A 13,636-nucleotide genomic window follows, 5' to 3' on the forward strand; every position below is an offset into this window, starting at 1 on the left:
ATTCTCATAGGAGTTTAGTCTTAAAATGTAGAATGATAAACAACAGATGGAGGAGCATTCAGCTAAAGAGAGACAAGTGTGTCATGATAACAAATAATTCAATCAATTTTGGCTTTAATATTGCAGATTGTGGGCCTTTGGGGTGAAATGCAACAGGCTACACTGAAGGAGATGCCTGTGGTGTTCAGCAACAGTAGTTTGGGCCTCCTCAAGCCCCAGAACCTTCTGGAAACAGAGGACAATGGATGTGTACCTGAATGTGATTGTGGAAGAAAACGTTTCTGAGAAAGGAAAGGTTCAAAGACAATGAGATGAACCGATGGGAGGACGTCGCAAGAGGCTTCAGGGCCGTTCTGAAGGTGTGAGAGAGCCCCGGGGCACAGCAGGGGCATGGCCAAACCTTTCTTCAGACCACAGAAGTTTCTTCGTAGGACCCAGTTCCTGCTTTTCTTCCTCACAGCGGCTTACCTGATGGCTGGCAGTCTGTTGCTACTGCAGCGCTCTCGCTTGGTGCTCCAACAAAGTTCTCGTGGGACTTCTGGCAACCAGCCATTGCCTGTAGCAGATGCCATGGTGGGTGCTGGGAATACAGACAGCCGCCTGGCACCACATTCTCATTTAAGCCCCAAACCTCTGGTGAACGTGGAGCTGCTCCATGGGCCAACATCAGACCATAAGTATGGGCCTCGGTGGTTGATGTCCCGTAATTCTGAACTGAGACAATTGCGAAGGAGGTGGTTTCTCAGGTTCATCAATGAGCAGGAGCCAATCCAGGCTGCAGGGGTGAAAGTGGTAAAGCCGGCATCTGAAAGCAGAGGTAAGCGGGTTTTCTAAGATTCCAATGGGAGGAGGGAAAATAGGGCACAGATGATCAAATGGGGGGGGGATGTGCTTTAGAGACCTTTTCCCCCAATTTCAGAAACCACATGGGGAGAGGTTCTTTTCAGTGATGGTTCCTCATTTATGGGAATCCCCAGAATGCATTAGGATGTTACTCCTTCTAGGTGCCATGTTAAAACTTGTTAGAATACTGTGATGATTTTGGTACTCCCAGCTTTACATTACTTAATTAATAGTTGCTTGAATTGTTCTCTGCTTGTGTGCTACTCTGTTTTATAATTGTGTTATTTTCTGTTTGACAATGAAAGGGCATTGAAATGTGAGGGGCACATGAGTTGAGTTGGAAAACTGCGTCATGATCATAAGAATTGACTCGGCTTTTGTGCAGGAGGTACATTTTGCAAACATTTTGTGGTCTGAGTCTTCTTTTCTGGCAGTCATATAAATTAGTTATTGCAAAGAAGTTACCGAAAGATCAGTTACGGAAGGAATATTAAGTGTGATAGCAGCAGCCAAATTTAAGATTGAGGAAAAATCCACATGGGAAGTAAACTAACTGTTCCCAGTAGCTGCGTGTTCACAAAAACTAAATAAATTGTGAAATTATCTTCTTATATAACAGACTGATCAGAAAATGAAATAACTTATTATTTATAGAGAATATGTTGGTTTTCATAGGGTTACAAAGTATTTTTAAAAAAACATTTTACTGTTTTTTAACTCAACATACACAACATAAACTACATACATTCCCATTCACATATCGCTTGTGCTCTTTCCAGGATTAGTATTTATCATTGTTACCATCACCAATCACCTTACTTGTTATACATTAAGGTTTAATATTTCTAAAATCCTATTAATCGATTTAGTGACTATCTTTACAATTCCAGCTTTCACAATCTCACTTTCCAAAATAACTATATCTAATCATTGCTATTGCATACTGATGTCTTACATTAAAACTTCAGATTTGCACATTCAAAGTAACAGTAAGTTCTTTTGAAATTCGTTTATCGTTCTTCCTCTCAACATGGTGGTTAATTTCACCATCACTGCATATTCTGACATTTTTTGTTGCCATTTTTCTATTTCCTGAATCTTCTCTTGCTTCCACATCATTGCGAAGATGACCCTTGCCGCCTTTAACATATAGCTGGATAAGTTTCTTAAGTTTTTATCTAGATTTCCTGGTTCTATTCCCAACAACATTATTTCTGGATGTAGTAGAAATTTAATTTTTACAATTTTCTGCATTTCTTGATGTATTTGTATCCAGAATTTCTTTACTTTTGTACATGTCCACCACAAATGAAAATAGGTCCCACCTTTATCTTTACACTTCCAGCAACGTTTGTCATATGATCCATTCATTTTATTGATGTCTCTCTCTGTGTGTAAAGTGCCTTCAAGTCACAGCCGACTTATGGCGACCCCTTTTTTTGGGTTTTCATGGCAAGAAACTAACAGAGGTGGTTTGCCAGTGCCTTCCTCTGCACAGCAACCCTGGTATTCCTTGGTGGTCTCCCATCCAAATACTAACCAGGGCTGACCCTGCTTAGCTTCTGAGATCTGACGAGATCAGGTTAGCCTGGGCCATTCAGGTCAGGGCACTGGGGTCATATACCATCTAAAAAATTGCTTATACCAGTTTTCTCTTAGGCTATTACTCAGTGTGAATTTTATTGACTTAGTCTATAGGGTTTCCCATTGCAGCATTGTTATCTCTTTATTAAAGTTCTGCATCCATTTGATCATACAAGTTTTAACTTGTTCTTGTTCTGTTTCGTATTTGAGCAGCAGTTTATACAGTCTTCCCATTATATGATCTGTTTCTTTACTTATTAGTGTTTCAAATTCTGTACTTTCTTTTAACTTGCTCTTTTGATAACTGTCTTGTCTACATTTTCCAACCATTCTGTTGTATAATAACCAGTCTATTGTCGAAGGCTTTCACGGTCAGAGTTCATTGGTTCTTGTAGGTTATCTTTTGCAGGTTAATACTTTTTGCAGGTTAATACTTTTGCAGGACAATACTCAGCTCAAACCCAACCCCTTTCTGACTATATATTACTCTTCCTACACCCTTGACACTGAGAGACACTGTCCTTCAGTGTTACTACTCTGAAGATGCCTGCCACAGTTGCTGGCGAAACGTCAGGAAAGAAAATTCCAAGACCACGGTTACACAGCCCGGATAACCTACAAGAACCAATAACCAGTCTATTTTCTTATTGTCCTTTTTAATTTCTTCCCAAAAATTTTTTTTGCTTGTTTATCATATCTTGGTATGTTATAAAGTCCGTACGCTTTTTCTTTCCCTTATTTAAATACACATCAGTTGGGGACATTATTAATGGTGGAAATGGACTCAGTCTATTCCTATTTCTCATCCAGATTTTCATTAAGCCTTCTATAAATATATGTTTTTGTCCATAGATCTCTGATTTTTTTTGCCTTCCAAAGATAAAAATGTAGTCCCCGGTCCCACAGACCTTTTTCTATCTTCAATGCTTTCTTTTCAGGATCTTTAATCCAATCCGCAATTCAAGTTAGTCCCGCCGCTTGATAGTAAAGTTTCAAATTTGGTAATGCCATTCCCCCCCCTTTTTTTTCCATCTCACATGATTTTGAAGTTAATTCTTGATCTTTTTCCATGGGTTTGATCCAAAGTATTGTGAACTCAACTCTGGTTGTGGTGCAAACCTTTCCCCCTCCCAATCACTCTGCACCTGACTGTACCTCACAAAAATGTTTAGGGGACCACCAGGAGTAGTTGTGGGGCTGCAGTGAGCAAGGGGTACTGCCCCCCCTTCTGGAGGACAGTTTTTTTCCCCATTGGCAGAAAATTAGCATTGGGTCCAATCCAGTGTGTACTGAAAGGAAAATTACAGGGCTGTCAGCCCTTGGCCCACAGAACCAGAAATCACCACAAAGTCGTATAGAGTCCAAACAGGTGGATTTTACTGATCAAATAGGCATACAGTGCAAACGAATAAAATGACAGCTATGAAAGGCTCACTAGCTGGGAGATATTATAAGGCAGGAAAGGCGGGAGATTACACGCAGGAATACAGTTTCCCAGGAGCTGAGTTCCCAGGCTTAGGCTTAGGCATGCGACCTTGGGGGGCAGACAATACAGCACAGAGACAGAGGCAATAACGAAACCGAGATAGCAGCCTGACATTCTGCTCCCCTCAAGGCCCCCTCCCAGTTCGCAAGGGGGCTGGCCTGTTCGGGTAAGCAATGTGAAAGGCGTCAATGAGGTCGGGGGCGGAGACATCCCGTGCGCGCACCCATTCGTCATAGGCAGGGGGGAAATGTTTCCAACGAACTAGATACTGGAGAGTACCATGGTGAATACGGGAGTCAAGGATCTTGGAGACTTCGAAGTGTTCTTCCCCCCCCACCATGATGGGTTGCGCAGGCGGTGGGTCCGGATGCCACCGTGGAGAAGCAACATGGGGTTTGAGGAGGCTTATGTGGAAAACAGGATGCACACGCCTCAAAGATTTGGGGAGAGCCAGTTCCACTGTGACAGGGTTTATGACCCGAGTAATGGGGAAAGGGCCAATGAATTTGGCGCTGAGTTTATGGCACGGTTGGGTGGACCGGAGGTTTTTGGTGGAAAGGTAAACCAAAGCACCCACTTGCAGATCACCCCCGGGGGAGCGATGTTTGTCAGCTTGCGCTTTGTATTTACGTTTGGCCCGGTCGAGGTTGCTAACGAGCCAGGGCCAAGTGGTACGGAGGGCGTGTGCCCAGGAGGCAATGTCGGGGTTCCCCTCCCCCTCTACATCATCTGTAGGAACGATGGGACTGAAATCTTGTCCATACACAGCAAAAAACGGGCTAAAACCTGTGGATTGATGCATGGCATTATTGTAGGCATATTCTGCTAAAGGTAGCAGTTCCACCCAGTTATCCTGGTGGTAGTTAACATAACAACGCAAATAACATTCGAGTACAGCATTGACACGTTCAGTTTGACCATCAGTTTGAGGATGGTATGCACTAGACAATCCCTGTTCCACCCCCACCAACTTGAGGAAAGCTTTCCAAAACTTAGAAACGAAACCACTTCCGCGGTCACAAATTATTTTACGCGGAAACGAATGTAAACGAAATATATGCGTCACGAAGAGGCGGGCTAGTTTCTGGGCAGAGGGGATCCCTGCACATGGAATCAAATGTATTTGCTTAGAAAACAAATCAGTAACAACCCATAACACAGTTTTACCCCCACTGAGAGGGAGATCAGTCATGAAGTCCATAGCGATCACTTCCCAAGGTTTGCTGGGCGTTTCAAGAGGTTGTAGCAGTCCCGGGGGTTTGCCCTGCGATCGTTTCGCAGCGGCACAAACGGGACAGCTGCGGATGAAGGAGTCAATGTCGGAACGCATTCCCCCCCACCAGAACTGTCTGCGCAATAAGTGAAGGGTCTTCAGAAACCCAAAGTGCCCAGCTGTCTTGGCTCCATGAGCTAAATGTAAAACGTCCTTCCGGAGAGCTTTGGGTACATACAATTTTGAGTCTTTGTACCAGGACCCCCCTTGTTCCAAAACACCAGGAGGTAGGGTATGAGCGGAACGTTCTAAAAGGCACTGGTCCCGAAGGACAGTTAAAAAGGATTCGGAGATGGGGAGTTTGGAGGGAGCCCCCCCGTCGGTTCTGGAGATCTGAGAAATAGTTATAGGGCTAGTGCTTACGTGTGGCGGCGCGCAGACTGCAGGCGGCTGAGCGGTCGGAGGGGTAGGAGGGGCGGGAACTCCGGTCTGTTGCGGTGGCGGCTGGGCAGCCGGTTGGGCTGGCGGAGCTTGCGAGGTGTGTTGATGCTGGGATCGGGTTTGCACAGCCAGCATAGGTAGGGCCCCACGTTGCATAGGGGTGAACAGAGAGTTGGTGGGTCTTTCGAGTTTTACCGGATATTGTGGTAAACGGGAGAGGGCATCCGCGAGAACGTTCTGCTTCCCAGGGACGTGCTTCAGGGTGAAACGGAACTGAGCAAAGAACTCCGCCCACCGTTGTTGTTTCGCCGATAGCTTATGGGACCCCGTGAGGGCAGCTAGATTTTTGTGATCGGTCCAAACTTCAAAGGGTATTTTAGACCCTTCCAAGAATTGCCGCCATAAAGTCAGTGCATGATGAACTGCAGAGGCCTCTTTCTCCCAGATGGGCCAGTTTAATTGAGCGTGCGCAAATTTTTTTGAAAAGTAAGCGCAAGGGTGAAGAAGACCGTCCGGTCCTTGCTGGAGGAGAGCCCCTCCCATGGCTACATCGGAAGCATCGACTTGCACAATGAACATTTGATTTGGGTCTGGGTGCCGTAGCACCGGCTCCGAAGTGAAGAGGCGTTTGAGGGCCAGAAAGGCGGCTTGGCATTGCTCAGTCCATAGGATCTTTGCGGAGGGCAAGGCAGCCGAGCTTACTTTTCCTTTAGTTTTCAGCAGGTCCGTAATGGGTAGAGCCACGTGGGCGAAGTTAGGGATGAATCCCCGATAGAAGTTTGCAAATCCCAGAAATTGCTGTACTTGCTTACGGTTGGTGGGGGGAGTCCAATCGAGGACGGCTTGGACTTTGGCGGGGTCCATGCGAAGACCTTGGTGGGAGATGATGTATCCCAAAAACGTGAGTTTGCTTTGGTGAAATTCACACTTAGCTAGTTTAGCGAACAGTTGATGGTTACGCAGGCGTTGTAGAACTTCTCTGACCAGAGTCACATGCTCGTCCATAGTTTTCGAATAAATGAGAATGTCATCTAAGTAGACCACCACCCCACGATATAGAAGGTCATGTAGGATTTCATTGATGAGTTGCATGAAGACCCCCGGGGCCCCTTTTAATCCGAACGGCATTACAAGGAATTCATACATTCCGAAACAGCTAGAGAAGGCAGTGAGGTGTTCATCTCCTTCGCGGATACGGACTCGGTAGTAGGCTTCCACCAAGTCTAATTTAGAGAACACACGGCCTTCCTGTAATTGTCCCAAAATATCCGATATTAATGGGATAGGATAGGCGTTGGTTTGGGTAACCGCATTGAGCTTTCTGAAGTCAATGCACAGGCGAAGGTCGCCCTCTTTTTTCCGGACGAAAAACGCGGGGGCCGAGTTTGGGACATTCGAAGGGCGAATGAACCCTCTGGCGAGGTTTTTGTCCAAAAAGTCCCGGAGGACAGTGCGCTCGGAAGCGCTCATAGGGTAAATCTTACTTTTGGTTAATGTGCAGTCCTTTACTACTTCAATCGCACAGTCTGAGGCCCGGTGGGGGGGTAAGGCATCACATTCCTTAAGGTCGAAGACATCTTCAAAGTCCCGGTATACAGCGGGTAGAGCCGGTGGTACTGGGGCAGTAGAGGTTAACGCTGGAACGGGCGGAAATGGCAGAACAAAGTTTTGCCGATGCTGGTCGCAGGTGGGACTAGCGAAAGAAATAGTGTCTGTTTCCCAATCAATACTGGGACTATGTCCTTTAATCCAGTTAATTCCCAAGACCACTTCAAATCGGATAGGGGCTATAGTGAAGTCTATTTGTTCCCAGTGGGAACCAATTCCCATTGCCACCCCTATGGTGCGATGATCAACTGGACCCCCCTGGAATTGGCTCCCGTCCATTTGAGCAAATTGGACGGGGGCGGGTAAAGCCTCTGAGTCGGCTCTGAGGGCAGCAAACGTGGCTTCGCTTATGAGAGTGCGACAGCAACCGGAGTCAATTAGTGCTTTGACGGGGATTTGTGGACCTCCGTTAAGTTGTTGTAAAACTGCATCTACGTAGACGGTGGAGTCCACTTCTTTGATTTTGGTAGGAGCATTCGGTTTGATAGGAAGATCCTGAGAGGTCTGTGGAGATGCTCCATTCACCACAGACCGGAGCCGTTTTTTGACAAGTCGAGGGGAGATTCCAGGTTTAAGGCTGGAGAAATCCAAGGGTTTTCCTCATCCGAAGAGGGAAAGCTGTCCCCCAATGGGGCACTTGTAATCCGAGACCCGGCGGGGTCGTTGGAAGCAGGCAGGGAGGCTGGGTCCCCGGCATGGAGTGCAGAGGGTGTGGGCCTTCCCGGAGCTGCGCTGCGGGTGGCCGCGGTGCCTCTGCGTGGTGGACGACCTCGGGCGCGGGTGGTCGTGCTGGGACGAAATAATTCCTGGCGGCGTGGGCAAACGGCTGCAAAGTGGCCCATTTCTCCGCATGTAAGACAGGCACCCCTCTGAAATCGGACTTCACGTTCCTGGAGCGGACGTGGGGGATTTCGTGGGAAAAGCAGTGGTGCCTTGGGTTGAGGCTTTTGGGTGCCCTTCTCCTTGTGCTTTTGACGGACGAGAGAAATAAAGCGGCGGCGGCTTTCCACTTCCTCGGCTAATAGGATCCAGCCTTCGAGGGTATCGGGATCGCCCCGCATGTAAGACCAGTTCAGAATGTCAGGATGCAAGGCTTCCCTGAAATGATGGATTAGGGTGGTCTCGGGCCAACCTACAATTTTACTTGCCAGTCGCTGAAATTCATCGGCAAATTCCCGAACTGTAGCAGAGCCTTGTTTTAATTGTAAAAGTTCCGTTTTGGCTCTTTCTCCCAGGAAGGGGTCCTCAAACCTCCTTCTCAGGGCAGTCATGAAGTTGTTGAGGGAACGAATCGCACGAGAGCGGGTGTCAAACTGGAGGACCATCCAGTCAGCCGCTTTGCCTGTCAGGAGGGAAGCTACGTACCGCACCCGGCTATCTTCCGTGGGGAAAAGTTGACCTTGTTCTCGCATATAACTGTCCACTTGATGCAAGAAACAAGGCAAAGTCTCAAGAGATCCGTCATACGTAGTCCTCAATTTGAGTTGCTTCCAAGGGCCGGGCGCGGGCTGACCCGGTTGCACGGGTGGTCCGGGCGGAGGAGCAACAGGAGCTCCAGGAGGCAAGGGTGGAGCAGGCACATTAGCAGGTGGTTGCACGGGTGGTCGGAGCGGAGGAGCAACAGGAGCTCCAGGAGGTAAGGGTGGAGCAGGCACATTAGCGGGTGGTTGTACGGGTACCGCCTGACCCGGTATCGGAATGGGCTGTCTCTGAGCTATCAGGGTTTGTTGTAATTGCCTGTTCTCGTGAAGCATAAGTTCCATTACTTCTTGGAGTTGATCCACACGGTCGGAGAGCTCCCGATTCTGGGCTCGTAAAAGATGAACCTCCTCACTTGGGCCCCCAGTAAGATGAGGCTTACTGGTTCGGAAGCTCGTGGCCCATTGAGAGCTATCCCCATATAAATCCTCGTCTGCAGACTCATCTGAGTCTCGACGTCGGTCAGCCAAACGGCGTGCGCGTTGGGTCGTACGCGACGGGACAAACGCCGGGGAAAAGGTGAGACCTGATAGTCCCAGTACATAGTCCTTGGGGCGCGTGTCCACGTTCGCCTGATTCCTTGCTGCAGCCGCCCTGGCTGCTTCCGCCGCCTCTCTCTCTCTTGCGACCCTAGCCGCTTCGGCGGCTTGCTGATCCGCAAGAACTTTGGCGTTCTCAAGTCTTAGGGCAGCCTCTGCCGTAATGCGCGGCAAAAGTTCTGTCTCGAGGAGCAAGAGTATGGGGTCAGGTTCCCCGCCCAGCAGAGGTTGTACTCGAACCGCCAGTGCGGATGCCTCGGCTCCAAACGTCGGGGTCAAAACTTGAGCCAAGGTGGCTACCGGGGTGTCCTTTGTACATTCCACAAGGAGAAGAGCGGTGCTAATAGCGACTCGCTTGGCCTCAGCCTGGCAGCTGGCCGCATCCGGGATCAGGGAAAAACCCTCCGGTGGGGCTCCCGCCATGGTAGAAAGAGTTTGTCGAGAAATAAGATTATCCAGAAGTCCAGTTAATATTTGTAAATCCTCAGTCGCCAATCGGGCATCGTCCAGTAATTGATCCAAGTCCTGAAGATCTAAACGAGCATCAGTATCCTCCGATGTTAACATCCAGAGACGTCCTGTAAGAGATTGCCACTGCGCGTGTACCAGTCCCCTCAAGCGGCAAACCTCTCGGTTCGTCCGGAAAAGTTCAGCAATTAAGTCCTGTAACAGAGTAGGGTCCTCTGAGAAGGGCTCCAGGGTAGTAGATCACCTGGAGAGCTGCACAGCTCCCATCCAAGTGGCAGGCGAACCCCCCTGGGCTCCAGCCTGGCTAGGAGAACGGTGAAGATGTGAGATAGCTGTCATAATGTCAGCCCTTGGCCCACAGAACCAGAAATCACCACAAAGTCGTATAGAGTCCAAACAGGTGGATTTTACTGATCAAATAGGCATACAGTGCAAACGAATAAAATGACAGCTATGAAAGGCTCACTAGCTGGGAGATATTATAAGGCAGGAAAGGCGGGAGATTACACGCAGGAATACAGTTTCCCAGGAGCTGAGTTCCCAGGCTTAGGCTTAGGCATGCGACCTTGGGGGGCAGACAATACAGCACAGAGACAGAGGCAATAACGAAACCGAGATAGCAGCCTGACAAGGGCTTTGTGTCATAATCATTTATATCTTTTTAATTGTATATATTTGTGTAGTAGCAGCAGCAATAATAATAACAGTAACATTAAATAATAGTCAAGTGTTTAAAGGGATATCCACAAGCTGCCTTACAATATCCATGTTGATTGAACATTCAATTAACAGTCAGAAAAAAAACATTACAACAATTACAGTAAATTTAACATAATCCTATCTCAAGATTTTAAAAAAGTAAAACAGCAATTAAACAGTCTTAATCTGTAGCAACAATAAAAATAATTTAAAATATCACCAGCCATAAATTATTTTAAAACAGAAGCTGGGAGCAAAAATAAAAATCATCAACAAAATAGTTTTGAATTATCAAAGCACTGGAAGGTGACACAATTATAGCAGTACTCCGTAATAAATGACCAGCAGTAAAACCAGACAAGGCCCTAAAATAACAGCAGCAGATCTTAAAACCTGGCGGTTGACATCATTCACAGATCTCTTCTCTCTCAAACAAAACATTGGGGCTGAGAAAGTTAAGAGGACACCTCTGAGAAGAGACCTAATCAAACCGAAGAGAAGAGGTTGGAGCTGTCCAGTTAGCTGAGTGGGGGGGGGGGGAGTCCCAACCCTCTTAGAGGCTGTGGGTACACATGAAGATGACTTTCAACAAGTTAGATCATCTAGCTCTGTGTCCACAATGATGCCCTGAGACTCTCTGGGATCTCTGGTCGTGAAAGGCCTTTCCCAACCCTCTCTACCAAGCACCCTTTAGCCAGATTTAGAGGACTGGGAGAATTAAGCCTCAGGCCTTCTGCACACAAAGCAGAGGCTCTGCCGCTAAGCCGTGGCCCCTCCCTTTAAAACTGAACATATGGAGCTGCCTCACACTGAAGCTAGGCTGACCATCTGCCCCTCGTCAGCTGGCAATCTCACTCCAGCATAGGGCTGCCTACATAGGGTTGCCAGGTCCCTCTGCCACTGGTGGGAGGTTTTTGAGGTGGAGCCTGAGGAGGGAAGGGGAGGGACTTCAGTGCCACAGAGTCCAATTGCCAAAGCAGCCACTTTGTCCAGGGGAACTGATCTCTATTGGCTGGAGATCAGTTGTAATAGTGGGAGATCTCCTGCCACCACCTGGAGGTTTAAGATAAATATGTAACCTGTGCTGTAAATAGTAGAAACTGGGGGAATGTGTAACCGGTCAGAACACGTTTCGATGGCTTCATCAGCTCAATTACGTTAATAGTTCTGCGGTGGTCCAGCTCTTTTTCAAATAGAGTTACTTGAGGCCGGTTTGGTATATCCTGCAATAAGTTATTCAAAATAAAGTTTTACTAAAAATACTATAAATATAGATATAAGATTGGCATAAGATGCAAAAAGCCACTTACCCCGTGGGATGATAACCCTTCTTGAGGGAACGAACGTCAGGCGAATTGCCTCTGGTGTGGGACGGGTTGCCTCTCTCCGATAATGCACAAACTGTGCTAGGAAGTAATTTAGCTGTGTCGGTGCAGTAAAACTACAGACACTTGGGCGCGAGGCAGCAGAAGCCAGCTGCGTGGCCCTTTGGAGTTTAAAGAGACAGAGGCGTTATTCCCTCTCGTGCTTGTCTAAAAGTGTGGGGGGGAATTAATTCTTTATAGAAAACAGGAGAGATCAAGTTCATTGTTCAGGCCATTGGGCATGAGGATTTGAAATGCAAAAATCAGTCTTGTTTCTTGCTGCAACATGATTTTCCTCCTGTATTTGATAAGAACGAGGCTCGTATCGCCATAAGGCAAAAAATAGCAGGTCAGTGTCAGAATGGCCATGTGAATTATAATGTTGGACCAGCGGGGCGTCAGCCATTCTGGCCTGAATTTTGGCGCGATGTTCCCCGATCCTGAGGTGAAGAGGTCTTGATGTGCAGCCAATGTACATCAATTTGCACATGCAAATTATTGAATAAGTCACAATTTCTGATCCACAATTGGTAAAGAGTATAAGAAAATTTGGAAGATGTGGAACTGACTTGTTTGATAGTGAGTGATAGCATATGGGCCTGCCCAGACCTCCCGGACGGGACCTGGCAACCTGCTATGCAGGCACTTGACTACTGTGCTGGCTGTGCGCCCGCCCCAAATGCTACAGGACAGTTGTTGCGCACTCCGTTGTAACGGACTCGGCCGCTCCTGCGAGCGCCGTGCAGTTAGCAGCCAGGAAGCAGATGCAGGGGCAGCCTCCGGTGAACCTGAGAGAAGCCATGTTCCTGTACAGATTCTGTTCCAGCCGCAGCCATGTCATGAGAAGCAGAGTGTCACGTAGTCAGTGCCAAACCACCCCCCCCTCTTGCAACATCCACCGCTTGATGGGTCGTCAGCAGCGATCCTGATATCAAGATGAGTCGTTCCTCCAGCTCAGCAGCAGCGACCTCAGGACGTTTGCACAGATCACACTCATTGTTCCAGTATGTTAATCTCGTCAGCAGAGAATTTCCAGTTCATCATGGGTTGCAAAAGCCATCGGAATCAGAATAGATTTCCAAATTCTCACTACCCCACTAGCCACAGCTTAGTCCTTTGTCAACTTTTTGTCACCTGGGAACCTAGGAGGGTTGAAACCCCTCTCCTCGCCCCCAGAGAAACAGTATATCTGGGGTGCCCCCAGCCCACTACCTCACCTTAGGTCTTTCCTGGCACCTTTGCCGTTACTCTGTTGGTTTGGTTTTGCGCAGCCTAACCACGCTCCCTCCCGCCTTGCTGGTCAAGTCTACGGGAACTCCTGCCCCATCTCGGCTTTTACTTTTCAATCTGTCTTAGTCTACGTGAATTTGGACAACACCTCATCTAGATACGGTAAATATACCCCACCAACGACCTCCTGCCACGTTGGCATCTGTGCTTGTACTCCTCTCTTGATATTCCTAGATTCTCTGTATGTTTGTGTGCATCACTGATTGAATGAAAAAGACATAAACATTATTTAATTTGAAATCCATTGTCTTTATTCAAGGTCTCATTAAATGGATTCTGGTATAGCTGAGTGCGACCCCACTTTATAAATACATAGTTACCGATTGCTCAGCTAATTTCCCCATATTAAGGAGCAATTCGGCTAACACGAGGCTGTAGGGGCACATAGAACATGACCCACATTTGTGATGGCCTTGAATATTCATATGTTTTCTGGGTTTGTGGAGGTCCGTTTTGACCAAATGGCCTTTGAGGGATTTAGATTTTCTAAGACCCAAAAGTGGGAAATCTTGGCATCCGGGAATGTTTGCAACCAGATGCCAATGTCGTTGTACGATCTTTTTAATATCGTAAACGAGATAAGTGTATTGCAAAGAAGCGACCAAACTTTGGTGATGAAAGG

The 13,636-nt window shown here is 47.5% G+C and overlaps 1 protein-coding gene across 1 annotated transcript in view; it reads left to right on the forward strand.

Moving 5' to 3' along the window:
* The first annotated feature begins 368 nt into the window (after nucleotides 1-368).
* WSCD1 (WSC domain containing 1) overlaps nucleotides 369-13,636 on the forward strand; it is a 96,254-nt gene continuing 82,986 nt past the window's right edge. Inside the window, exon 1 of the mRNA XM_056865173.1 lies at nucleotides 369-817. Coding sequence (XP_056721151.1) covers nucleotides 391-817 — 427 coding nt within the window. The 5' untranslated portion in view covers nucleotides 369-390. The remainder of the gene's footprint in view (nucleotides 818-13,636) is intronic.

This window comes from Euleptes europaea, chromosome 19 (genome assembly GCF_029931775.1).
Source record: "Euleptes europaea isolate rEulEur1 chromosome 19, rEulEur1.hap1, whole genome shotgun sequence".
Classification (NCBI taxonomy): domain Eukaryota; kingdom Metazoa; phylum Chordata; class Lepidosauria; order Squamata; family Sphaerodactylidae; genus Euleptes; species Euleptes europaea.